The following is a 27,936-nucleotide window of genomic DNA, read 5'->3' as shown; positions in this document are numbered from 1 at the left end:
TACATGTACAAGGGAAACCATTAACAGGAAGAAAACCAAGCAACTGAAAGAATCAAAATAAATATTCTCATACTGACTCCCTTTTTCAAAAGTTTGAAACACAGCTTTGCATCATTTGAAATATTTAGCAGCATCTAATAGAGCAGGCAAAAATGTAACCTGATTAAGATACTGGCAAATGTTGTTGGGAGTCTGCTTACCGGGAACCCCCAGCAACTGATGTGCAAGGTAACAGTTATACAGAATCTTTTTCTGACATTCTCACAGTTGCAGCAGTTTAAATGTCACAGTACAGAAAAGATGATGCATATTGATATTCCCTTGAGGGAAGAGGCTGTTACATGTTAAAGAAAAAAAAAATCAGGTGGGGTGAACAAATCAAGAACAATAAATCAGACTAAGGCAATAAATAGGCTAAACTATCATCAAACAGCATTTCAACTGCTGCTCATGTGTTTATTTATGGAATTTGGATAAAGCCTGTTTAAAATCAACAAGTCATTGTGAATTGCATTCTTAATATTCAGATGAAGTCAACTGAGTGCTAATTAACACTTAACCAGCTGAACTGAGGTAACATGCACATAATGATTAACATGGCTTTGCAAACCAGAAGCTCCAAACAAATTCATACGCACCAGAATCAAAGAATCATTTCCAAACTGCAAAATGCACTACACCCACTGGTTTTTGAAAGTGCTGATCAATGTCTCCTACCTTAGTTGGTTTCCTTTTGCAAGAGCTAAGGTTGATTTACTTAGAGATATATTTTCCCAACACTTTTTGCTCTCTTCTCTCGTGGTACGGAAAGCCTGGCTTTGCTAGCAGTTTGTAACTGAAGATTAATTTTGACATTTCAATCCTGCTGTTCTTGTCAGCCATTCAGAGACTGTCCATACCTTACTTACATATAGAAGGAATCTTTTTTGGTTCTATTATTGCATGGTTCGAAATTAATGTCTGTATTACAAGCTGTTCAAGTACCTTTTACACATCACTGGGTTTTGTAGTTAGTGAAACAGCAGGATAATAGACATTTCAGAATAAACCATTATTCCACACTGCAGGCACAAATTTATACACCCTGCTGCAAAGAATTAGTCTCGTCTTTGCTAAACTAGGATTTCCAAAAAGGGGAAAGCAATTGATTTACAAAGCAGACCTGACTGCAAACTAAAACATCATAACCTCAGAGCTAAGCAACAAGCAAATCACCAAACAAGGGGATCTTTTCCCTTTACCGGATTAAATATTCAATTTTAATGCTTAATTACTTTCTGCAGCTGAAAACATCTCCTGTTTCATCATCTTTGAGAACCTCACATATCTCTTCTTTCCTTTTGCAAAACATGCCTCTAATTTCTGGCAGCTTTACAGATTCTGTGTTTCTATGCATTGAGAAACAAATATTTAATTATACCTGTGTCATACACAGCTCATACTATATGTTTTAGGAAAGAAGCTGCAGCAAATAGACACATGCAAGCTGTAGCAAATGACTCTGTAATTTTATCAGATCTGTAGGCATGGTTGAGCGCTATGGCTAGGGACAGACATTACACACAAACCAGTTTAAGTAATCAGAAGCTGGTTTAAATCTATAACAGAACAGACACTCAGTGCATGTAAACCAGTTTCAAAATGGCCAAAACTGGTTTGAGATAAACCTGGTTGAATGTAGTATAAGACTTAACTGATTTGGGTCAAACTGGTTTATGCAATGTCTATCCCAGTCCCCTTCCTGGGTTAAGTTAAACCAGAGTCCCCCAGCATTTCAGATGCTCTGCAGCTACAGAGCAGAGCTGGCCCCGTCCCTCTGCTCCCTAGCCAGAGCTCCTACAGGGACTGCAGACACATCAGGGTCTGCCTGGCTTCCCCCTGGCTGTTCATTGCTCAAGTAGGGATCCCCCTCCTTCCTCCCTCCCATCTCCCACAGCATGGACCCCAGCCCCACAGACCCTAGGCATGTGGTATGCTAGCTAATGCTGAGACAGGGGTGTGTGTGTTTCCAATTTCACTGGGACACAGACAGAACAGTGACTACTTAGGGCTTTTTGGAGCTAATCAACAGGTCAGCTGGTAATGTCCTTCCATTTCTTCCTTGGAAAAAGCTGTTTAAGAAGAGCTTGAAGAAGAGAGGCTTTTGTTTTGTTGATGGGCTGATAAATCCTATGTTATCAGCCCTCTGCTGGCTCCCTTGCCTGTCAGGTTTGCAGATAGTATGAAGAAGCAGGGAGAGAGATTGAAAAACTCAGCATCATCAACAGATGCATTCACTGCACCCCCCCCCCTTTGCCTCAGAGTGCTGGCTGAGGGGCTGGCAACACTCCTGCCCTTTGAACAGTGCGCAGGAAAAAGCCTGGGATGGTGCAGGCAGGGTAGGGGTTTACACCCTCCCTAATCACAGCACTCTGCCAGAGTCTGGCCACACCCTGCCTCAGCTCAGCAGTGTTGAAAGGAAGGGAGGTCTACTCTAGTGCCCCCCCACCTTCTAGCCTGAGCCACTGCAGGCATGTGGCTAAATTTCCTCAGTCCAGAGAAAATGTCTGTGCAGTTGCAAACCAGTTCAACCTAGGCAAACTAACCTGCAAAGATTAAATCAATTCAGGCTCAGGCTTTTTGAATGTCTGTCCCTAGTCCAAGTGCATAGCTGTAGAACATTGTAGACAGAGGTCTAGGGCAGAGTCAGAAAAATGACCCTCTGCTTAGAAAGAGAGGAAACAAATCAGGATGATGAATTAACAGGCTCAGAGGGACTCTTGTAACTGCATCCCCATAAAAGTGTTTAACCTATATGTTTCTGCATCTCCGATTCCCTGAAGGTTTCTGCATCTCTCATGCAATTAGTTTATAAGGGGCACTTTTACCCTGCCTTCTGCCTGTAGGCTTCTGTTCAGATTAACAACAAATAAATCCACATGTAGTATTGACCACCGGTGGTGTCTAAAGAACATATATGACTGTAGTGTCTGATCACCTCACAGTCTTAAATGTATTTACCCTCTCAGTGCCACTCTGAGGTAGGGAAGAACAACTGTGGGAAAGAGACAAAGTATCTTGATCAAGGTTACAGAGCAAGGTTACAGAGGAAGTCTCTAATAGTGCAGAGGACCTGAATTCTGGTCTCCCTACTACAAGGCTATTGGCCAAACCACTGACTTACTTCCTCTCTCTTCTGGGCTACTGCCAATCAGGGATATGGGACAAAGCAAACATCCCTTCATGGTAAGATAACTCAATCTATTGCTCCACTGTGATGTTTGTGAAACAGGATAGCTTAATCATCTTTTCAGTTAGAACTGTCCTTTGGGATGTCAGGTCTCTGTAAACGCTGTCCCTCAATACCACCATTTCTCCAGAATATTTATAAGAAGCTGTTTCTAAAGACATTGAGTATGCTGGAGGTAGCTTGCTATGCAATGCTGAGGAGAATCATGGTTAGCCCCATTTGTGCCAGTAAATTCTGGCCCTCTTCTGGCTGGTAGATTGCTGCCTTTGACATACGGTAGTTAGTATGGATTGGAAGACCAAAATGAGAAATTTATGTCTTGAATGTTATAAGAGACAAAAAGGAATCATGGAAAAAGGTAAAGATTTCTCCTTTGTCTTAATTAGAATGTCTGTCTTTTGAATTCGGTTATACAGGATCCATATGGCCATCATCAGTTTTACCTTAGTGTAAACCGAAGTAAGAGAATTTAAGTCTTGTAGGATTATGGGAAGTAGTTGTTTAGGAATGAAAGTTTATAAACCTATTTTATATTTATAAATATGAAGATATTACACGTATTTTATATGTGTTAAAGTTAATTAGATATGGCACTACTTAGGAGATTATTAGTTCAATTACAAAAGATGATTAGTGCAGTAACTGTAAAGTGGATAAGGAATTGGCTAAAAAGGAGATAATGGGGAAAAATTATGTTGGAAGAAGGATCAGTATTGGGACCATTTTATTATTTTCAATAATGAACTTGGTAGAAAAAATACAAGTCTTCAAAAATACGCTGAATGGTCAAAGTTGGGAGACATTGTCAAAACGGCAAAGAACTGAAACTTTAAACACAGAGAAACAAATGACTTTGAGGGACTGGAGTAACATAAATGGGATGCTATTTAATGGTACGTGAAGATTGGTAACTAAATACTTCATTTTATAATGTGGGAACCTGTTAAAAATAAGAACAGAAGAAAAGAAACACCCTGGTATATTAGTGATCATATTTCTAGGATTTGTTGCAAGGAGAGATATCAGAATATTAACATCATTATGCACGATTTTGGTGAGACATCATCTATACCACTGTATACAACTCTGGTCATTCAATTAAGAAAGATGAATTCAAACCAGAACATAGGCAGATGATCTACCAGGACTCTTAGGAAAATTAAGAGCCTGTTTTATGAAAGCAGATTTGCAAACCTGGTCTACTTTAACCTAGCAACCCAGGCTAAGAGAATGATTGCTCTCTATCCATGAATCACAGGGAAAAACAGAAGAAAGGGAGAAATGGTACTTAATGAAAAACACTGGCCCAAGAATGTGAGTCTAAACTAGCAATGAATAAATTGAGGCTGGAATTCTGATTGTTAGTGACCCTTTTCTGAGGCATGATATTCTAAGACTGACTTCCACTTGAGACAAAAAATCCCATTAGTATTATCAGTTTATAAAAGGAACTATATGATAATGCAAGAAGTATGGGGAACAATCAGGAAGAATTGGAGGTCCGAGCACAGTACAGAAGTACACTGTAATTGGAACTATGGAGATGTGATGGGATAGTACACACGTCTGGAGTATGGTCATGGATGAATATAGCTTGTCTCATGCTGTTCAACATCATTATGAATGATTTAGATGAGGATGTGGAAAGCACGCTGGCCAAGTTTGCAGATGATACTCAGTTATGGGGAAAAGTGGTCATGCTAGGGGATAGGATGCAGATCCAAACAGACCAGAACAGGTTGGAAAGGTGGGAGGAGCACAACCGGATACAGTTCAATAAGGATCAATGCAGAGTGCTTCATCTGGGGCAAAGTAACCAGCAACATGAATATAGGTTAGGAGGAGATGTCCTGGCCAGCATGATGGCTGAAAGGGACGTTGGGGTTATGGTTGATCACAGGATGAACATAAGCCACCACTGCGATGCTGTAGTCAATAAAGCTAACAGCATACTGGGATGCATTAGCCGATGTATCGCGAGCGAGGCTAAAGAAGTGATACTTCCTCTCAGTGCTGGTGAGACCCCTGCTAGAGTACTATGTCCACTTCTGGGCACTACACTTCAAAAAAGACATGGAGAAACTTGAAAGGGTCCAGAGAAGGACCAGAAGAATGATTAAAGGCCTGGAGGACAAAGCTTATGAGGAAAGACTAAGGGATCTGGGACTGTTCAGCCTGGGGAAGAGAAGACTGAGGGGGGACTTGGTGGCCGTCTATAAGTATGTAAGGGGTAAATAACAGGAGATAGGAGAAAAGCTGTTCACTAGGGCACCCCAGGGGAGGACAAGTTGCAAGGGCCATAAACTATTAGAGGATGGTTTTAGGTTGGATATAAAGAAGAACTTATTTACGGTAAGGGTAACCAGAATCTGGGATAGACTTCCCAAGGAGGTGGTGCAGTTCCCAACCTTGGAAGTCTTCAAAAGGAGACTGGACAGGCACCTTGCTGGGATCATTAGATCTCAGCAGTATTCCTGTCCAGAGGTCCCTTCCAGCCCTTTATTTCTATGATTCTATGACAGGCAGGGGAAGAAAGGAGGAGGTGTTGTACTATATCTAAAGGTGATGTAACATGTGTTCAGAGGTGCAGTACGAAGTGGAAGATAGGCCTGTTGAAAGCTTCTGGGTAAAGGTGAGAGTAGCAGAAGGAATTTAATGGTAGGCATCTGTTACATGCCTCCAAACCAGAAAGAAGAGATGGAACAACGGATGGAAGCTTCAAAATCACAGGACTTGGGTCTCATGGAGGACTTCAATTATTGGCGTATCTGCTGGGAAGGAAACACAGCAGTACACAACCAGTGCCCCAGCAAATTCCTGGAGTGTGTCAGGGATAACTTTTTGATACAAATAGTAGAAAAGCCAACCGGGGGAAATTCTTCTTGACTTATTGCAGAATTATAGAAAGTTAGGGTTGGAAGGGACCTCAGGAGGTCATCTAGTCCAACCCCTGTTTAAAGCAGGACCAGCCAAAGCTTTGTCTAGCCGGGTTTTGAAAACCCCTAAGGACGGAGCTTCCACCACCTCTCTGGGTAAACTGTCCCAGTGTTTCACTACTCCCCTAGTGAGAAAATTCTTCCTAATATCTAACCTAAACATCCCTTGCTGCAACATGAGACCATTGCTCTTTGTTCTGTCATCTGCCACCACTGAGAACAGTCTAGCTCCATCCTCTTTTGAACCTCTCCTCTAGTAGTTGAAGAATGCCACATGCTCCTGGAGGCTGGGGGCGGCACAGTGAGCTCCCCTGGCATTGACATCAGCTGTGGGAGCATGGCAGTGGCAAGCAGTGAGTGGCAAGCTCCGACAGGCAGCCGCAGTGGTGAGTGGGTGGGAGATGGCGAGTGCCAACCAGTAGTCAGTGACCACTTGGAGACACTGCCGGTAGCATCAGCTAGTGGTGATAGGGGACCTCCTGCAGATGCTGCCAGTGGTGTCTGGGTGCGGGGGGGGGGGGGGGGGCACGTGGTACCGCATCCACCCCCTACACGTTATCAATGACTCCTATTAAGTCTCCTCTCAGTTTCCTCTTCTCTAAACTAAATAAGCCCAGTTCCCCCAGTTGGTCCTCATTAATACAGGTGCATGAGCTTGTTCTGCCCTCAGTGCAGGACTTTGCACTTGTCCTTGTCAAACTTTGTGAGATTCCTTTTGGCCCAATCCTCCAACTGGACGAGGTCCCTCTGAATCCTAGCCCTACCCTCTAGCATATCTATTACTTGGTGTCATCTGCAAACCTGCTGAGGTGCACTCTATGCCATCTTCCAGGTCATTGATGAGGACATTAAACAAAACTGGCGCCAGGACTAACCCATGGGGGACTCCACTTGATATCGCCTGCTCACTAGATCAAGTAATTGATTACTACTTTCTGAGCATGATGCTCCAGCCAGCTTTCTATCCAACTTACAGTCCATTCATCCAGCCCATGCTTCCTTAGCTTGCCTGCAAGAATGTTGTGGGAGACCGTATCAAAAGCCATGCTAAAATCAATGTACACCACATCCACCTGTCTCCCCACATTCACAGAGCCAGTCACCTCTTCATAAAAGGTAATCGGGTGGGTCAGGCATGATTTGCCCTTGGTGAATCCATACTAACTGTTCCTAATCACCCTTTTCTCCTCCAAGTGCTTACAAATGAATTCCTTGCAGATCTGCTTCATGATTTTTTTCGGGGTTTGAGGTGAGGCTTGTTGCTCACGAACAGGGGGGAATTGGTTGAGAATAGGAAGGCAGAAGATAACGCGAGTGACTGTGAACCATGAAATGATACAGTTCAAGATACTAATGTGAGGAAGGAAGGAATTCCCAGAGTAAAAAAAACCAAACAGTGCCTAAATAAAGCAGAATGGTGCATGTGGCAGCAGTGTGTGTCACCCAGAACAAGAGCCTGGTCAGCCAAAGCCATGCTCCAGTTAACAGATGGGCACCCTGCTAGAGAATGACCATGGCTGCAGCTCCCAGAGGCCCACAGGACCTGAGATAAGGCTGCTGGTGCCAGAACAGTTTCTGGCCCCTGTCTTCCCTACCCAACCTGGGGCAATGTGCTGCTTACCAGAGCATGCATGGCACAAGTGTTCCCTGGGGACTAGTAGCAGCAGTACATGCCACTGCTATTTGTCTCTTAGGAAATGCATGTGCTCACTTGTGGGCATGTGCCCATACTGAGCAGTGCTGAGCTTGAAATGCTGTTGATTCTCTTGGGGACCAGCCCAAAGGACTAAACGATAAATCATCATGAGCCTTTTGGCTTTGGACTAATGCATAGTTTCTACAGAAATTTTTCTGAGTTTAGCAGACTGCTTGGAGAGAGATAGGGACATTTATCATCAATAGGGTTCAGTTTTGCTATGTCATTAAGGATTGCAGCCTTGCAGTGCTTTTAAATCCTTTTCTGCATGTTTATTTTCATGTGGCAGTAGTGACTAGGAGCACCTTTCACCAGCTGCATGTGATGGGAAGGCTACAACTTCTTTCAGATTCAGATCTGGCCAGCATCATTCATGGTTAGACTATGCAATGTACTCTGCATGGGGCTGCCCTTGAAGGCTGCAGAAGCTGTAGCTGGTGCAGAATGAGCGGCTCGTGTTTTTTTTTTTTTTTAAATGGGCAGGTTCAATAGAAACACATTTGTCCAAGTCTCCAGAGTCTGCTTCCAATAGCTTTTGGGGCACAATTGAAAATGCTGGCTTAAAAAATAGCATCTGATGAAGTGAACTCAGGCATATGAAAATACATGCTATACCTCTGTAACGTAGCTAGTGTATATGGTGCAAATTCACTCTGCTTCTGTTTGATGTATAAATGGCTTGGGCTCCACATGCCTAACGGATTGTTCTCCTCCCTTAATTTCTATAACAACATCTAAGGTCAGCTGAGAGCAACCCGCTGCAAGTTCCTTCTGGGCACCAAGTTCCTTCATTAAAAATACATGGAGATGTTTTTGGTAATCACTCCTCGGCTTTGGAACTCTTTCCCCTTTGAGGCCTTCCAGAGCCCAAACCTGGACATTTTCTGGAAGTATTATAAGACCTTTTCCTTTGGGCAGGCTTTTAGAAGGTGGGGTTATGGTCTGGGGCATTGTTTGGGGAGTTATTTTATTACCTCCTATTCTATTTTAATATTTATCTGATTTTATAATGCATCTTGTATTGGCTGAAAGCTGCCTAGAGCCTTTGTTGAGCAGGACAACGAAGAAATCACATACGTTCATAAACAAACAAACAAAAATAACGCAGCAAAGTATCCTTGTACAGGAAGTAACTTGCAACCTTCTCAATCTTGCTGAGTTATTTGAAAAAGCTTCTTAATAAATCAACAATTCCCCACAAGAGGAGAAAGCATACTGCTAAATGGTTTCTTTTAGAGAACGCTGTTTTGTTCCACTCTTTATTGGTCACAATACAGCTTATTCCTTATGGTCTGCTAGCATATTGGAGGCTTTACCCTTGGTAAAGTCTGCCTGTACTATGTAGTAAAAGGGGAATGGACACCTGAGCTCAGCTTTACTATGTAGCAAAAGACTTGAATACGTGGTAAAGTTACTGCTTGAAAATATGAAGGAACTGTGTGGAAGTTCCTGTGAAGAATGTGTCAAATGTCTGCTTCCCTACTCCATTTCATCTGGTATAGTTGTTTGCTTAATGCTGAATGGCTCTCCACCATGCAGGGGCCAGAACTGTATCAGCACATATTGCAAGCAGCAGGCTTGAGAGAATTGGTTGCTTGTTTGTTACTTAGTTGGCAGGTCTACACATGCATTTACGCCAGCTTAAATTTGCTGTGCAGCAAATTACTGTGCAGTAAGCGGGAATATGCCAGCGTCTACACGTTCAGGCATTAAAGCATATCAATGCTGTGCATGGATTGACTTGGGACTAAAGCTAGTCCCAAGTCAGTCCACACAAACCGTGTTACTGTACAGTAAAGCATCTACCGTGCATTACTGCGCAGTAACTGTGCATGGCACAGGTATCAAATTTACACCCTATTAGTTACTTCATAGTAATGCACATAACCCACCGTATTTACAGTATAGGCATGCACATGTAGATGCGCACCTGTACTGTGCAGTAATTTTGGTTACTAAGCAGTAAATGAGCACATGTAGATGTGCCCAGTATAGAATAAGTTTGCTATGAAATAAATTGCTCCATAGTAATGGTGACATGTGCTTGCACCCTGAATCTTTTAGTGGCATAGAATTGTCATACCTGTCCTAGATTATGACATTCCAGCACCTTATGTAGGGCTAAACAATGGGTAAAATGGTTTCTGGGCAAGATTGCAGCTTCTTAAAATTGCTGTTAACCCTCTTAACCTTCCATTCCTCTACCAAACCCTATGAGGGCAGACTAGAGAGGCTGTCTTTTGGATGAGATCAAGATTAAGGGACCAATTCAAATACCACAGAAGTGAATAGAAAACCTCTTTTTGACTTCCACAGGATTTACTTGAATTACCAACACAGAATACTGTCTCTTGTTTCAAAAGCTGAATGATGTTTATTGTCTCTGTTTTTATATGCTTATTACTTTGAATTTAGATATTTACATTCAGAAAAAAACTTGGGATATAAACACAGAAACCAAATTGATTTATTGTTGAAATCATAGTGTCCTGTGACAAGACTGAAGAGGAATAGAAGGTTTTCAAACTTGATAGCTTGGGTTTTTAAAAACTGCTTATTTTCTATGTACTATTCGGTGTTTGTTGCTGTTGTTGTACTGGGAGCAGGGCCCATTCTATAGTTACTTAAAATAAAACTTGTTCTTTCAGTAGTTTTACAGTCCTAGCGCTGTTTTTTAAAATCCATTTCATATCAAGGTAGCAGGTCTGTCCAAATGAAAGGCCACAGCCATTTGCACAAAGACATAAGTGAAACTGTCCAGAATGCTGTTCATTTCTTTTACATTTCTAGCACAAAAACTTGTTCATCCTTGTGTGGGCATTACGAGGGTTTTAAAGTGGAATGATGACACATGATAGGTAAGGATCACCCTAAATAACAAAGAAAGTTCCCTCCACATTGGCTCCTGTCATTTTTTTCATTTTGTCGCTTGCCTGCCCACCCCTGATTGGTTGGGGGGCCCCACTGACCAGACAATTTGCCACTGATCACCAGGGAAGCGAAAACTGCAGTTTTAAATATGTCAGGATTTTTGCCTCCCCACCAATCAGCAGCAAGCAATGGGGCCACTGAGATCCCTCTGCCAATCAGCACCAGGAGGCAAAAGCTGCAGCATATTCAAAGCCAGGATTTTTGCCTCCCTGACAATCAGCAGCAAATGGCCTGGCTGGCAGTGCTCCTCCACCAACTGGGGGAGGGGTGAGGGTGGGGAGAAGTGGCAAAATGAAAAAAAATTGCGGGAGTCGCTTCAGTGGGCACTTCCTCTGCAATTTACAGAGGTCCCTAGTGATAGGTCATGGAGCACAAAGGAAGATGCTAAATTCCATGGAAATAACATGCATAGTCCCATCATGGATTCTTTGGTGCCAATTTAAAGAGAAATTTAGGCACCAGCCAGAGAAGACTTGAAGAGGTTTAGAGGTATGATGAGGGCAGAGCAGGTGAGGGTCACATAAATATGTAGGCTTCCTTGCTTGAACCTATGAAAACAGGAGCAATAGCCCATAATAGATTCATAGATGCAATGGTTGGAAGGGACCTCAAGAGATCATCGAGTCCGACCCCCTGCCTGGGCAGGAAAGAGTGCTGGGGTCAGATGACCCTGGCCAGATGCCTATCCAGCCTTCTCTTAAAGACCCTCAAGGTAGGGAGAACACCACCTCCCTTGGAAGCCCACTTCAGATTTTGGCCACCCTCACCATGAAGAAGTTTTTCCTGATGTCTAGCTTAAATCAGCCCTCTGTCAGTTTGTGACCATTATTCCTTGTTACCCCAAGAGGGGCCCTGGTGAACAGAGCATCTCCGATATCTAGCTGTGCCCCTCTAATGAAGTTGGAGGTGGCCACAAGATCACCTCTCAGCCTTCTCTTGTGGAGGCTGAAGAGGTCCAGGTCCCTCAGTCTCTCCTCATAGAGCTTGCCATGTAAACCCTTAATCATACAAGCTGCCCTCCTCTGGACCCTCTTGAGGCTACCCACATCCTTCTTAAAGTACAGCACCCAAAACTGGATACAGTACTCCAACTGCAGTCTGACCAATGCCACATAGAGGGGAAGTATCACTACTAGGTTCTATTTGTCATGCATTTGCTGATGCATTATAAAGTGCAGTTAGCTTTGCTGATGATATTGTCACACTGACAATTCATTTTTCATCTTGGAGTCCACTATGACTCTGAGATCCCTTTCCACTTCTGTGCTGCTGAGAGGCCAATATGTGTGCTGGATTTTTTACACCCAGAAATGCATTCTGCATTTGTCCTCGTTGTACTGTATCCTATTGTGTTCTGCCCACTTTTCCAACCTGTCCAGGTCTGCCTGCAATTGTTTACTACCCTCCAGAGTGTGTACTTCACCCCACAATTTAGTATCATCCACAGAGTTGGGCAAAATAGTACACAGACTAATTCTCCATCTCCTGAGATGTTCCATTCCTCCTATGTATTTAGAGCTATACTATTGAGTCCATTTACTCTGACATTTCCAGGATATGACCAAAAGAAAACAGGCCCCAGGAAAATTAAGTAAGCAAATGATGTATAATATTTGGCTGGCAGCTAAGAAAACAGCTGTATTACTGTAAGTTATCAGTAGTTTGCAATACTTGTCTCTCCCTTCCTTCTCTCCTGAATAAACACTGAAAATGGACAAGAACTGTAGGAGTGGGAGACTAAGCTATGAAATCTGGTCACAAAAATTAAGTGTAGAAGCAGCTGTCCTGCTGACTGTTCATTATCATAGAAATCAGAGATGGAAAAAATCCTATTAGATCATAGAGACCCTCCTTTTGTCAATGGAGGCTTGTTCCCTAACCAAAATTTTCCAGCACTGTGTCCAATGTAGTTTTAATATGATCTAAGTGATGCCTTCCAGTACTTCCCTTGGGACACTATTTCAGTCTAGTAAGTCTCACTGTGATGACATTTACCCTTTTGAACAACCTTTTCGCCCTGTTATTTCTCTTTTGAATGTTCAGATTATATTCAAGATCTTAAAATGAAAGTAGAAATACTGAAATAGTTTCAGGTTTTCAAGAACAAAAAAGTTAAAATTAGAAATAGCTGCTTCCTTTGTGCATCTAAAGGATTAAGAAATACACTGACCAGGGATCTACAAAGGTGTAGGCAAAGAAGAGGCTTGAAATACAATGAATTTGATAAGTGAGACATTTGAGAGATCTGTGCTAACTCTAAGAAGAGGATGGTCAGCTGCAAATAAAAAAATAATTTCTCTCTATTGGATATGGATTCAGTATTCTGATGTTTGTTTGATTGGTCTTTTTTCTTAGTATTATTTTATGAAAAAAATGTTTAGAGGATATCGATGAGGGTTATGGGATAGGCGCAAAAGGCTGCACTAGGGCCAGTCAAGGAGTGTGAGTTGGCAAGCCTGATGGCTTACGCGCTCGTTCAAGGGAGCAGCATAGGTTGGGTGTGGCCCAGAGAGAGGCAGCATGTAAGAGACCCGGTGATAGAGGGTGGAGTGCAAGAAGCTCCAGTGAGAGGGGGACAGTATGAATGAGGCTTGATGGGGTGGTGTGAAAGGATGAATGCATGAGACCTAGCAAGAGGCTGAGTTTGGCCCGACCACGAGCCAAAGAGCAACTCTAGGATGCCCTCTGCAAGGCATGGGGCATGATAAGGGAAGGTCGGAATCATGTGTACAGTACCCCTTGGCATTAGGACAATAAAATGGCCAACCTCCCACATTTCACACCAGATAAAGAAACAGCAAATTGTGGTAGGAGAAACTGGGGTGGACTGCCCTACTTAGGTGGGTGGGCTGAAGTTGAAACCTGGCCCCAAAATCGGCCCCTGTCACAATTATTATTACAAACTTCCAGATACTGTAGATTAATTGACTTGTTTAAACCTACTGCCTGCTTCCTACTGGGCATGTCTACATGTGCACTTTAAGGCGCATTAGCCTATTTTACTGCACATTACAGCATCATGCCAAAAGCCATGCTAATATACTAATTAGCCATAAAATTAGGCTACTGCGCATTAAGCATCACCAAAAAACCATGCACTTTCACTACAGCGCATTAGGGCAGCCTAATGTGCATTTAATTAATATCGTACATTAGATGTACTAAATTTAATGTGCAGTAGCAAAAGCGATGACTGAACATGTAGACACACCCATGCAAGTAATTACATTAAAACTCCTACATCTTCAAAATGTGAAATTTTCTCAGGATTATTATCACCTGTATATGTAACAAAACAATGACCTGTACTAGGTCATGGACTTATGCTGATCTGCCTGTTCCTCTCAGCCAACTGCATCAAGAGAATTTACTCAAATATACTGCCTGCCAGCAGTTTCCCTTTTAACAAAATGAAAGTTGCCTGCACACATCAAGGGCCTTTTGACATTTTGCCTTTCTTCATCAACAAAAGTATTAAGGGCCATTTCTCAAATGCCTGGTGCCTTATGTCATCATTTCTCTCTGTGCAAACTGAGGGGAAAATTCTACCAGAGAAACCTTTTTTATATAGATATTATAAGGCCATGAAGAATCAGGTTTTAAAAGATGTTTCTGTAGTACAAGATCAGCAGGAGTTATAGAAATAGGTGGCAGTACTTTTACCTTCTAATCCAGTTTATAATAATCACAGAGAAACTGCTATGAAGGAATACTGTTTAACTTGGCCTATTGCTTTGAACATGCCAGTCTTCTGCAGGCATCCCTGCTCTGCTCCAACCTTTTCATTGTGTCATACCTAAGTTACCTATTTTCATTTTCAGTGTAGGCATATTGTGGCCAAAAGCTCGTTTAACACTTCTCCCAACCATTTAGTTGGTTAAAAATATTACTAAATGTATCTTGTGTCATGTATATTCCTTGATCAGTGGTACTCAGTCTTTTGGCTCTGTGGGCCAGATAAGGTTGGGCAGGGCCAGTCAATAGGACTGATTGAGCCTGACATGCAGGATTGGTCTCTGGGGGCTTAATACCACCCACTCCCACCCACACACACTGGGATTGGTACCCAGGGGCTTGGTACTGCCCCCTCATACTGGGCTTGGTCCCTGGGGCCCTGGTACCTCCCCTTCCCACTTCAGCATGCCAGGATAGGGTCCTGGGGGCTTGGCACTATTCCCTTGTCTGCATTTTGGTCTATATCCATTACTTGTGTTATACTTATGAATGTAAGTTATTAAAAGCAGATTGTCTTTCTGTTCTAGCACAGTCCCAAGCCCAATGAGTTCCCAGGACCATGTATGGTGCTCATATCTGTTAGACTAATATAAGTACTGAATCAGGAAGCAGTAACAATAGTGGATATGATTCAAGCACTAAACTGGGTGTGGAAAAGGATTGTTCTTACTTCTGCTGCTGAACAATACCTTGGGATACTCCTCTGCTGACTAGTTAGAGCTTTCTAAATCATGAGTTGACTGGCAAAGAAATAGGAGAGGCATTTTCAATCCACATGCTCTACATGCCAGCTTCTAGAGCTGTGCAGAGGGTGAAGCTCTGTTTCATAAAAGACTGAAAGAATTCAAAATTCAGCTTTATTCAGACTTGGCAAAAACTAACAATGTCTATTTCTATTTCAGTTTGAAATTTTCCAAGAGAAAAATACTGAAAACAAAAGTGTTCCACACTGGTTGAAATATTTTGTTTCAATTTTGATTTTTAATGTTTCATTAGAACAAATACAGTATTTTTTTCAACCAACACAAAATTATAATGGGGAAAATGATTTGTTGAAGGAAGAGCATGTAGTATACTGTGCAGTGGTAAAGCAATTTACACAGGGGCACCCTTCCTACTTAAGCACCCACATTCTGTGTATATCCCTGCTGGATCCCACTTCCTCTATTTTTGACCATTTGAGGCCCTGACTCATGCCTATCAATCATTCTTTCTCCAGTGGAATAATGTGCTTTTTTGACAGGTTCACAATGCTAATAAGCCAGAAAGGATAATTACTGAATGATGTGATGAATTCTTCCTTTCTTCAGTGTTAAGTGAACTAACTCAAGACAAGGCACAGAAGCTGACAGAACTACACACTCAATTGGATAACTATCCAGCCACACACAGAGAATTTGTTCCAGTTCTGATCTAACTCAGTTTGGTCTTTTGTCACATGGAGTCCATAAGAAGATTTTTGGGGACAGCTGATGTGCACACATGATACATTCCAAATGCTTTTCAGAACAAAAAGTCTCAAAGAAACTGCAATGTGGATCATTTATGACCACAGATAAAGTTTTTAAAAAGCTCCATTTATTTTTTCCAACATGTTCACACACCGGAGTCTGAGAAATACAGAGTAGATAAAAGGACACCTAAGAATGGAATTTATAGCTTCCCATCATCTATAAACACTTGCATTTAAACTTGCTGGACAGCCTTCTGAATTGTCTCCATTCTTCTGCTTCTATGCACATCAAAACTTTAAAATAGTTCATTTAAAATATACATTTTAGCAAAACATCCAGCAAGAAAATTTTATGGAGTTATGGAAATATGGCTTGCCAGTTCATAAAAAGAACTGGGGGTGATTTAACATGGGAGTGAAATGGGAAGATAATGAAAATGCTGAGTAGCTGAACCGTACAAAGTAGGATCCTAAATTTTGAGGGTGGGTGTTTGTTTGATTGACATATCCTTCTTACCTCCAGCACTCTTCCTGTGATGTACTTCTCGCAGTTGTCACATCTTATGCCAAACTTAGCATGGTAGTCCATTTCACAGTATGGAACACCATCCCTGGGAAATAGATGACAGACAATGCAAGAATAGCTTTGAATATGTTTATGGCAAATTCTCTTGTATTTCACATGGTTAACTGTATAAAGTCTCTAAACAGCTTCTCCTAAAATGATCTTTTCCCTCTTACTAATTTTGTAAAGAACCAAATATTAATAGGTTGTAGAATCAGAAGGGACCACAAAGGATCATTGTGTCTGACCTCCTACCCCTGGCAGGAAAGAGGACCGAGGTCAGATGACCCCAGCCAGGTGACTATCAAGCCTCCTCTTAAAGACCTCCAAGTTAGGTGATTGCACCACCTTTCTTGGAAGCCCATTCCAGGTTCTGGCCACCCTTACTGTAAAAAATGTCTCCCTAATGTCTAACCTGAATCTACTCTCCATTAGTTTGCACCCATTTTTCCTAGCTACTCCCAGGGGCACTCTGGTAAATAGCAGATCTCCAAATCCCTGTTGTCCTCCCTTGATAAACTTAAATTAACAAAAAATTACACCTGAGACACCAAATCTGTCCCCTCCAAATTTACCTCAATCCCACTTTTTGACTTCATCACTATATTCATCTTTTACCTTAAAAGCAGCAAACAGGTTCTTACACTCAAATGCATCACAGCGCTTGCTTTGATGGTTTTACTCATTTAGGTTATTTTTCAAATTCCAGCTCTCAGAAAGAAATAATTATGTCCACATATTATTCTCTGCTTTTTTTACTTAGCATCAAAACCTACTTTTAGCTTGGCTTACAGAGGAAGAATTGTCTATTTGAATATGCTGAATTTCAGAGTGGAGTGATATGGCTAATGTTTAATCCTAATGGCTCTCTTTTGATTTGGGAGCTCTCAAAGAGAGTCACAAGAGCCACTGTCTTCTCTAGAATTTATTCTGCAGAAGACAGAGTGACTATGAGATCCATCGAAGTGGCAGAAAAGTGGCAGAAAAGTGACTGCAATAGCCTCATGCATGCAATAAACAGCAGAATTTTACATGGTTTCATTTGTAGGATTTAAGATGATGAATAATTTACAAAAGCACAAAATGGAAATTTTAAATCTCAGCTTTGCTCAAAAATCCACAGCTACATTAACTCATTAACTAAAATGGATTATATCAGACCCTAAATAACTGATCAGAAGCTAACTAATTTGAATTAAAGAGTTAAATTAAGGCCACCTTTCTAGAGTATTTAGATTGTTTCCATCAAAGGAGTTATACTTCACTTAAATTGCCTAAACTAAATCGCCTTATTTCCACAGTTTATGGAGCGCTGTGTGTGAGTTTGTGGAAGGAAGTGGGGTAGGAAAGAGAGAAAGAAAGAGAGAATACATGTAAGAGAAATATTTAGTGGTTATTTTATACAACACAATTTGATTTGGATAACACAGGGGTCCAGTACATCAAAGGTACCTAGTCTCACTTAGGGGCATAACTTCTATTGAAAGCAATGGGACTTCGGCATCTTCAAAAGAATTAGATGCTTAAACCCCTATTAACAATCAGGGATCTACCACCTTTCATCTTCAAAGTGGTTTACGACATTCAACTCTCCTCACACCTCTATGAGCAGGCAGTTGTTATTATTTTACTACTACATGCTCTCCATTCTCCCCATCCTGTCTCAAGTGGATTGGGGATATCCTTGTATTAGTGAGGAACTTCCAGGGATGATAACATGAATGGTTTAAATTGTTCTCGGTCCATCATATGGTGCAAAATCTACAAAGGAAAGTTGTGGAACCAAAGGAAGACCTTTAGCTTTAGACTGTAAATAAGAGAAAAGAATTAACTTGGATTTAGTTGTTTGTTCAGGGGAACCACACATAAAAACAAATTTACAGCTGAAAAAATCCTCCAAGCAGCTGCAGCTTGACATCTGCAAAACTGTATCACATAGGAACTGGAATTAGAGTTGTTAACAATATGGACAGAGGAAGATTTTTGACTAAATACATATTTTCATAAAAATTACTATTTCTCATTGGAATATTTGCCGCAAATCTTTCAGAGAATCATTTTTCATGAATGAACTTTGGATATGGTCTGTAAGAAGTCAGGCTTTTTTTTTTTGCTAAATGAATAAAATCAAAGTTGGGTTAACACAGATTTGAAATCAAGGAGAAAGAATAAAAACAATACATATTGTATACGTCCATATGGTGGGGAAAAGTCTTTTTATATTTGCATCAGATTTCTAGCAAAAAATTCTCACCAGAAATTTTCCTTGTTTATTCAGGAACTGCCAAATTTGGCAACCATTGTTCATCTGAAAATTTGTTAAAGCTATTTTGTTTGGTTAACAAGGATTAGAAAGGATTCATTTTATTGTTGTCTTATTTCACTGACTTCAGTTGGACTTTCATTTCACTGTCTTCTAACCTAATTCGAATGGGTTAGAGAGGACAGAAACTGGCTTTGCATTTCCCACTGGGGTTATGGAGATCAGGTTTTGGTTCCGCCATTGACGTTGCAGGTAGCCTGGGGCAAGTCACTTATACTGCCAAGTCCATTGGTTAAAAAGGGAAAAAAATATTTGTTGCCTCACATGTACGTCAGAAGTTCTGAAAGCATTTTTAAATTCTTAGAAGGAAGATGTTATTACTTTGGATAAGTGCTCCTGATAAAATTACTAAAAGATGACAGACTAAAATAGTGATTTTCAACCAGGGTTGTGGGGTGCCTCCAGATTTTCTGAAGAGCGCCAAGAGGTGTGAGGAGATAAGTGGGATGGGAGGAATGAGGATAGGCTAAGCAGATAAGCTAGGCTCAGGCTTGTCCCTGCCTGGATGATCCCTCGCCCCTATTGCCCAGCTGCTGTGTAAGGAGGTGCACACTGTAATATAGAAATTAGTTTTTGAAAATGAGTGCCACTCAATTTACAACAGTTCTGGAGGGCTGCTTCAAGTCCAATTAGGAACGCTTCAAGTCCAAAAAGGTTGAGAACTACTGTATGAAAAGGGAAAAGCAGAAGCAACTATTTTTCTTATATAAAAAAATAAAGCTAATATTAAAAAAAAAAAAAGCACTTTTAGCTGTTAGTACTGGTGAGACCAGATCTTCAGCAGGTGTAGGCTAACATGTCTCCACCAAAGTGACTGAGCTATGCATATTTAAATTCACCCAACCTTTAAGTATACAGGGGCACCAACAATGGCTTCAGTATTCACGGATTATTATATGGAAATGCATTTTTTATCCAAACACGGTGGAACAAGGAATTTCTTACTGTATAGTTTTTGGATTTTTTTTATTGCTGTTTGATTTTATTCTTTTAGGATGAACTGGGCATAATATCCTTTTAACATATAACTTGCTTTGTGAAAATAACAAACAGCACAATTAAACTACTACTATGACGAGTAGTAAAACTTCAGAAGATGTTTAGGCAATAAGGTTGGTCAGAACATTATTTAAGAACACAATGTTTTGAGCTATCGTTTTGTCGTTAGCTGTCAATGCAAGCTGTGAAATTAGGAGCAGAGACCAGCGGAAAAGACAGTTGGACAGGACAGTCTGGATCATCAAGTCTAGTGTCTTGCTACTATAAGCACTATTCCCCCATTTTAAAAGTGGTTGAGTTTTTGTCCCTACTGCTTGGGAAGGGTGTACCAAATGGTGACCTAATGGTGGGGCACCTCCTTTTAATTTTGAACCTGAATTCCTGAATAGCTTTAAGCCTATGGCCTTAAATTCTCATTGAAAGGCTTATAAATAATTGCTTCACAATTTTACCTGGTTGGCATACATCTGTCAGGGAGAAATGAACTCTGACTAGAATAGCAGATGTAGTGTAGGTAAAGATTTGGAAGTCAATCTTATCCCTAAATTATTTGTTGTTAGAAAAAAAGTATATTCGAGGTGCAGAGGAAAATCTTCTTTCCACTCTTTGTGGCGCAGACTAATTATTTTAATTCTTTCCTTTCCCTAATAACTTGAAGGGTTGAGAAAGAAAAACTGTGCTACTATACTCTCTAAAGAATGACAAGTACAATGTGTAAAGAATAGATGAACCAAATGCCTTTTGAGAACAGAATGCTGAAAATGAACAGAGACCTCTTCAACTTACTTGCTGATGTACTCTGCATTCAGATGCTTGCCACATGTATAGCACTTAAAACAGCCCAAATGCCAGTGTTTGTCCAAAGCTACCAATGACTGTCCATTTTTTATTTCTGAACCGCAGCCCCCACAATCTGTAAAAGATAAAGTCTTAGCTATGATTCATATGTTTTGATTGATTATGAAAGTACAAAAGAATTGATTACTGTGGTGTGAGGGTTCACTGGTGTTTTACTAAATGAACATGCAATTATTTTTACTCACAACAGTGAAATGCTGATATAATGCAATTGCAGATGTAGACCATTACAGTTAAATTTTATTAAAATTATGTTTCCCGGTTTCAAAAGAAAATTGATAGTAGTAATGTAGGATAGCCAGCAGATGCTCAGAGGGCAATGAATACATAGGAATACAATGTGAAACCAAGTCAAAATCATAAACATTATTTTAATACATTTAAATTAATGCGGTAGTACCAGAGTAACAGCAGCAACAACAATAATGTTGTATAGTAATACAATATTTACTCAAATAAGATGATCCTGAATATAAGATGACCCCCCCCAATAATTAAATTACATATATATAAATTTTATAAATTTGTTATAATTTTACAGGTATAAAATCTAATTATTGGAAGATTGCCTTGAATTATCCCCCTCCCACTGCTACAGTAGAGAAAATAAATCTAGGGGATTAGGTAGCTCCCTTTCCCTCTGCTTCCCCAGCTTCTTTTCCATGAAGCCCATTCTCTGCTCCTTACTGTCAGATCTTACTCTTCCTGAATACATAGAAGTGAGGAGCAAATTTGAAAGCACTCACCTTGAAATAAATATTCCTGTAATAATTTGTTTGTAGTACCAGAAGTGATACATTTGACTTTTTTTAGAAACTGATGCACGTTTTACAACAGGCACTCCACAAACACAATATTAAGCAGCACTTTTGTACCTACTTAGATATAGTTCAAACTATGCATTCAAGTCCAAAGCCAAAAGACTGTGATTTACTATCTAGTTTATTAGGCTAGGCCCAACAGAGTCAACATCATTTTAAGCCATGGTGACCCCACAGGTCAGCGCTACTCAGTATGTGTATGCACTTCAGATACCCCACAAAGGATCCATGTGCTAATTATCCCTCTACTCATGACTGGAACTGGGTGTTCTGGTCATGAGTCCTGGGATGTTCCAAAAATATAAAAGAAGATGAAGCACAGGCCAACTTGGTCCAGCTCCACTGCATAGAGGGTAGGGCCACGCTAATCATATGAGACAGGCTGAGAGATAGGACAACAGAGGGATTCTGGGTGAACTGTTTGGGGCCCGTTTGGTGATGTTTGTTAGACACTTAAGGTTTTTGAAGATACAGGAATCATTGGAAATGGGAAAGAAAGGCACATCTTAGCTGTGGGAGTGAAGAGGAAGTAAAATGTATTTAATATAGTGGCTCACCATGACTTGAAAAAGAGTTGGCACTGAGGAGCACTGCGCTCAACAGGCACTACCATATATCTTAATCAGATAGGTTGCATTAAGCTATCCTTGTCTGGTAGGTTTTCATCAGCATGACTTTTTTGGTTTTTGTTTTTTAAAATTGTGTTTCAAGGGCCAAATCAGTTCTGAATTTTATTAGGCAAGGCCCAACAGTCAAGTTCCAAATTTTGATTGAGCAGAACTCAGTGGCTCAAATCTGTGCAACTGTACCACCAGGCAAGTATCTTCTGTCCCAGACCCATCAATATGGGGCTTTGGATACTACGCAAATCCATAACAGGCATCCTAGGTCAGTATGTTTGCCCAGTAAGGGCCATGCATTTTATAGTCATGCTCAGTGTTGGATGCGTTTAATCAGCTTCATATTTGGTTACCATTGCTGAGTACATGCTGCTTTTGGCAGCAGTTTAATGGTAGACAATATATTTAATGAGGTTTCCTTGAATGCATATTTAAGACGAGGGGCTTTTCCCCCAAGCTGATTGGGGAAAAATAACCTCATCTTGTATTCAAGTAAATATGGTATTGTACAATATTATCTAATTCAATCAATATATGAAATCAATTATATTATTTTGCACTGTCTTGATATACCTATACCTGCATGGCTTTCTATGTAATGCAGGAGTATACCTATGTATTCTTAGATGTTATTATGGACATCCCTTTTAAATGCTCTATCCTGCAATCTAGCTGGGCTGCATATCCAAGCTAGGGACAGAAGTTATACATATACCCGTTTAAGTGATTGGACACCAGTTTCAACCTTTTCTAAACCTGGTTTAAGATAAACCTGGTTCTATGTAGCATCAGACTTAATTGATTTAGGTTAAACTGGTTTATGGAACTTCTTACCCAGATTCCCTCCTCACTCAAGTTAACTCTCAATCTCCAAGCATCCCATAATGCTTTGCAGCCCTGGGCTGTGCTATTTGCTCCACCCACCACCCCCAGGGTCACAGAGCTGAGGCAGTAAAGCCTCTGCCCCCTAGCCTGCTTCCTGCCTGTGCCTGTCAGTTCAGTGGGATGTGGGCCATAGGAATGGATCCCTGGGCCCTCCTAGCCCAAGGCTATACAGTACAAGGGAGAAAAAGTTTCAATGGTGAAGCCTTTTTGCCACCCCCCTAAGCCCAGTAAGCAGGGCTGGGGTGATTCCATCCCAGCTCCAAGCTGCATGGGAGTGAAAAGCCTCCTGTTGGCGGCTTTCCCCCTTGCCAGGCAGATCCTGGAAAGGGGGACTGATGCCAGGCTGGGAGAGGTGCATTCGCCTCCTTGCAGCAGGTGACTGGGGAGGGGGCAGGGATGAGCTGATCACAGCTCAGCTCTGAGCTGCAGGGGGGCAAAAGACCCCTGGTGTAGGTTTTCCCACATGCCAGGCAGACAGTGGCTGGGGGAAGGAGGCACAGTACTGGGCCAGGAGTGCCTTCCTCCTCCCTGTCTCAGAGCTTTGGCTGGGAAGGAAGCAGAGCTATCGAGAGATTGCCAGCTGGCTCTACCCTCTCTGCTGCTGATAACAGGTAGGGCATATGTACAGCAGCCAATCAGGCCTGGACTGCTGCTGAGCTAGGCTCAGCAGCCTTAGGCAACATGGCCATGAGATGTGGTGTATGTGAGCATGCTCAGGCTCCTGGCCTGGTCAAATGCAGGCTTCTGCCTATCTTGGTCACCAGGACACTAAATATCACTTCAGTTTGTTATTGATTCAATCTCTGCATCTTAGAAAAACCTGAAAAGACTAAATCGATTTTGCCTTAGGCTTTTTGAACCTTTGTATTTAGCCACAGTGTTTAAAAGCCTAGGGCATCAGGCACCCAAGATCAGCTAGCCTGCACACATGACTTTTAGATCCAAGGCTACTCCACGTGTGGTCCCCTGTATGGATCAGTCACAGGGTAGACCCAGATCCCAGTTGGAGACCAGGGGCTGCCCACAGCCTCATCCTGGGGATCAGATAGGGGCTGACTGTGCCCCAGACATCTGGATTACCCTGCATCTCATCCCATGTCAGAATCACACATGGAGCACCCCAGGGTCCCAGTGGAAGACCTGAGCTGAAGGGAAACCTGTGGAAAGTTATCATGGGCAGTGACAGCATGGGGTCAGGGTCCCAGGCAAAGCTGTCATCTGCTCCTGCACACCCTTGCCTGTGGAACTGGTGCCCATCACAGGGACATGTGAGAGCAGATTGTGGCTCTGCCTCAACCCCATGCTATCAATACCCCGTGATCCCAATCCTCAGCCCTGCCTACCCAGCCTCTTCCTGAATGTGGCTCCATCCCATCCACCTGGCCGCACACCCTGCCTACATGGGTCCTCTCCCTGGAGGTGCATCTGGGGTGTATGGGCTGGGGTGCCCGGGCTGGGTTGCCCAGGCAGTGAGCCTGTGCCTGGTAGCAGAAGCCAAAAGGAGTCACTACTGGGACTGCTGTACCACCCCAGCCCACATGTGCCACGGCCTGGACTGCCCCCCATCCCTGGACAGGGTGGGGCCAAGGGACCCACTGCAGGCTGGACAAAATGCCTTGGCTGGATCTGACCCATGGACCATATTTGCCCACCCCTGAATTAGATGATGTGGTTGCCTGCAACAGTAAGGGATTTGATAACACATATTCTGGACACATCTTTAAAAAGAGCCAGAGCAGACTCTGTATATATATCCAGTCTTTCTTAGGCTAGGAGGACAGACCAGACCAGAAGCTTAAAGCATGGGGAAGAAATCTTGTAAAAATGTCCCTGAGATTACAGAACTGAAATCCAAGACAGTGAAAGGGACATCCATCCATGAAGTCTTTGCTATGAAGTGATAGTGCTTTTGCATATAGTCATATAGTACATGGTACAATGGGGAAACCTTAAATACTTTTGACTTGCAATGAAGAAAAGAAGAAGGGGAGAGATTTTGTGAAAGTTTTCACATGCCTCTTTTGATCTGCTATAATAATATGAGTCTAACAAGGTTGAGAACCACTACACAGGAGACTCAGAAGATGAATAATTTTACTTCCATACAGGGCAGTTTATATAGTGTCATACCCGGAGTGCCTTGAAATAAGGATCAAAAAGAAAAAGAGAAAATATTCTTGAGTTTCACCAGATATATTATCTAGTGTCTGCTTATGAGAGAGAAGACAGCGGAAAAATCCAGACTGCCTGGATGATGCTTCATATAAAATAGAAACAAGCCTTGAAGAAGGAAGTCTAAGAATAAAGAATTTGGAAAATAATTAAACAAGGTAAAAGACTATGATGTATTTCTAAAAGGGGAATCTCTAATGGTGTTAATATATGCAAAATAAATGAAAATCTGGTGACAAACATAGCAAAGTGATACTATCATTAGTATTATAATAATCATTCTCATTTCTATGCAAGCTCGGCTGGAATAATATGTACTACAAAAAATCTGGATGGAAACTGACAATCTGATATAGAAAAGGCAGAACCAGGAAGATATTTGGTCAAGAACTACTTAGAGACATGGCAAAGGGAAACAAACAAGGCCTCTATGGAAGAAAAGATGCACAAAAGTCACTAAGGATCTAGATAGATCAGTGCTGATAAAATGAATCTGCAATCAGAGCAGTTCATTAAAAACTTTTGTAAAGCAGACTTCCTCAGCACCGTTCAAAGTTTGTTTTTTAAAAAACTACATTTAGTTGGTTAATTTTGACCGTAATAAGACCACCTACAGTCAATAAAACTGTAACTGCATCTGCTATTTGTGAGCACAACTATAGAAGGTTATGCCTTTGGTGGATTTATAAAGAATTAGGGAAGTAAGGGCATGTCTTCAAGACCACTATGCTGAACCCTAGTGATCAGCCTAGTCATCACTGCTTTTACAATGTGGAGCAGAGTACAGGGGCTCTAGTAATAAGAAAAGGGCACACTTGGGTGTGTGCCTGGAGTTATCCCCACAAGAAACTACTGACCTCAGGATGGATTCTCTTACAAAATGAGAAATTTGTTTACAATCTTGAACACATCAGGGATTTTATTTGATAATATAATTTAATCTCATGTGGAGTTTATTTTTACATACTACAACACAGTATATTCTGACATTCATTCTTTATCTTGCTGAAGCTTTGGGTTGGCAGAGGAGCTGTGTTTTTTGGGTGTATTTTTATTCTAACTTTACTTTTTCCCATTAAACTCCAGATAATGAAAAACAAACACTGCAGTTACTATGCCAACAATGTCTATTTATGTAATGACCTTGTCTGCTTGTCACTGATGTAGGAACCTTTGCTGACTCATTTCACTTCAGCCAATAAAACTCAGCAGGACACATCAACTTGCTGATATATGTTGATATAGCTTCATTATCTGTTGTCAGGAATTTTACACAGCCAGACCATTATCCTTTAAATAAAAATGGTAAATATATAACAGCAATTTGAGAGTTTATGTTGGGTGTACAGCTTCAAAGAGGCCTGTCATGACAACAGAAAGCAAGGGATTATAATAGCAGGGAGATGCAAATTGAAAAGAGAGGATACCAGACTTCAAGAAGTGCCTGGTGAAAACAGAGAGCACATTCCTGAGCTGGATTCAGAGATGGCTAAGACAATGGATAGGGCTGCACCATTTGCATTTTGATCTCACGAGCCAAGTCAGCAAATTGACATGATAGTGCTAGATAGTTAACCTAGCAAAACAACTGGCTGGGAGGTTATCAGATCCTTCTCTCAACTGTTGGAAGACAAAGGTTATTCTACAACTTCTTAAAACACCATTTTTTTCAAGCCATTTATTGTCTTATAACTCCCTTATATCACACAATTTGTCAAACTGGACTTTCAATTTCAAGTACAGCCAACAACGTTCCGAATCTGCTGGTCTATTGCTGTCAATGTTGGAATCAACATCTTCATCCCAACAACCACCACAGAGTGGGAATACAGCCAAGTTACAGTTTTGTAGCTTTCCCCCACCCCCAAATGCTCTTTCTTTTAAATTATTTTTCCTAGTTCAGCCTTCATATATTTATCAGTCAGACTTTTTTCTTTTCCATTTTATTGCAGATTTTATGATTTTTTTCCCCTTATAAGCGTTTCCACTCCAAATGCAGTTCCCTACATCAAAGATGACTTACACTGTTGTCACTATAATTCTAGCTCACATATTCAGCTGAGGGGCATTTAATTAGTCACAGGTTGGGGGGGCTCAATCCCCGCAGAGGGTCTGACTACCCTGTAACAGAGAACATCTGAATACTTGAACATATAGGTCATGACACAACTCCCATCGAAGTCAATAGAAAGAACTCCCTTGACTGGTTCAGCCTTGGTCTTGGATTTTTGACACTTGCATAGCTATGATGATTAAATGGTGTTTTGGTAACAGTATGTGAAATCCCAGATGGTACAGACATTGGGGCAAATCCTATTTCCCTTTGTGGACTCAAATGGCATGTAACATAGCTGCACAGCTGCAGTATTTGGCACTTATGTGACTAATCTCTGTGCACGCAAGCCCATGTGAGCATTGTTCAGTAGGACTGTGCTCTAGCTAGGCAGCTGTGCAGGAGACAGGAGTGGCCAGGCATGTGCATAAGCAGGTAAGCCCTGAAATATTACAGAAAAGCCATGGCAGGGGAGGGAGGCCTTCTACCTTTTAGCCTAGTGGGGAGGGAGAGGAGACCCAGGTTCTAGGTCATATTCACCCTCGAGGGTTTTGAACCAGAACTTCCTGTTCCTTAGCAAAGTGCTCTAACCACGAGACTACAGGCTAGACATTAAACCAATACTTCTCAACCAGGGTGCCTTAAGATCCTTTCAAGGAT

At 41.5% G+C, this 27,936-nt stretch overlaps 1 protein-coding gene across 12 annotated transcripts in view; it reads right to left on the bottom strand.

Moving 5' to 3' along the window:
• Positions 1 to 27,936, bottom strand: part of ABLIM2 (actin binding LIM protein family member 2) — a 270,175-nt gene that overhangs the window by 126,551 nt on the left and 115,688 nt on the right. For all 12 annotated transcript variants that reach the window (XM_090035514.1, XM_090035516.1, XM_090035518.1 and 9 more), the window contains exons 5-6: positions 20,654 to 20,780; positions 16,498 to 16,591 (exon numbers count right to left, since the gene is read on the bottom strand). In XM_090035514.1, the coding sequence (XP_089891640.1) occupies positions 16,498 to 16,591; positions 20,654 to 20,780 (221 nt within the window). The remainder of the gene's footprint in view (positions 1 to 16,497; positions 16,592 to 20,653; positions 20,781 to 27,936) is intronic.

This window comes from Crocodylus siamensis, chromosome 2, assembly GCF_052110815.1.
Source record: "Crocodylus siamensis isolate JL-2025a chromosome 2, ASM5211081v1, whole genome shotgun sequence".
NCBI lineage: Eukaryota > Metazoa > Chordata > Crocodylia > Crocodylidae > Crocodylus > Crocodylus siamensis.
The sequence above is the reverse complement of the archived record's forward strand: the minus strand, read 5'-3'. Positions and strand labels throughout refer to the sequence as shown.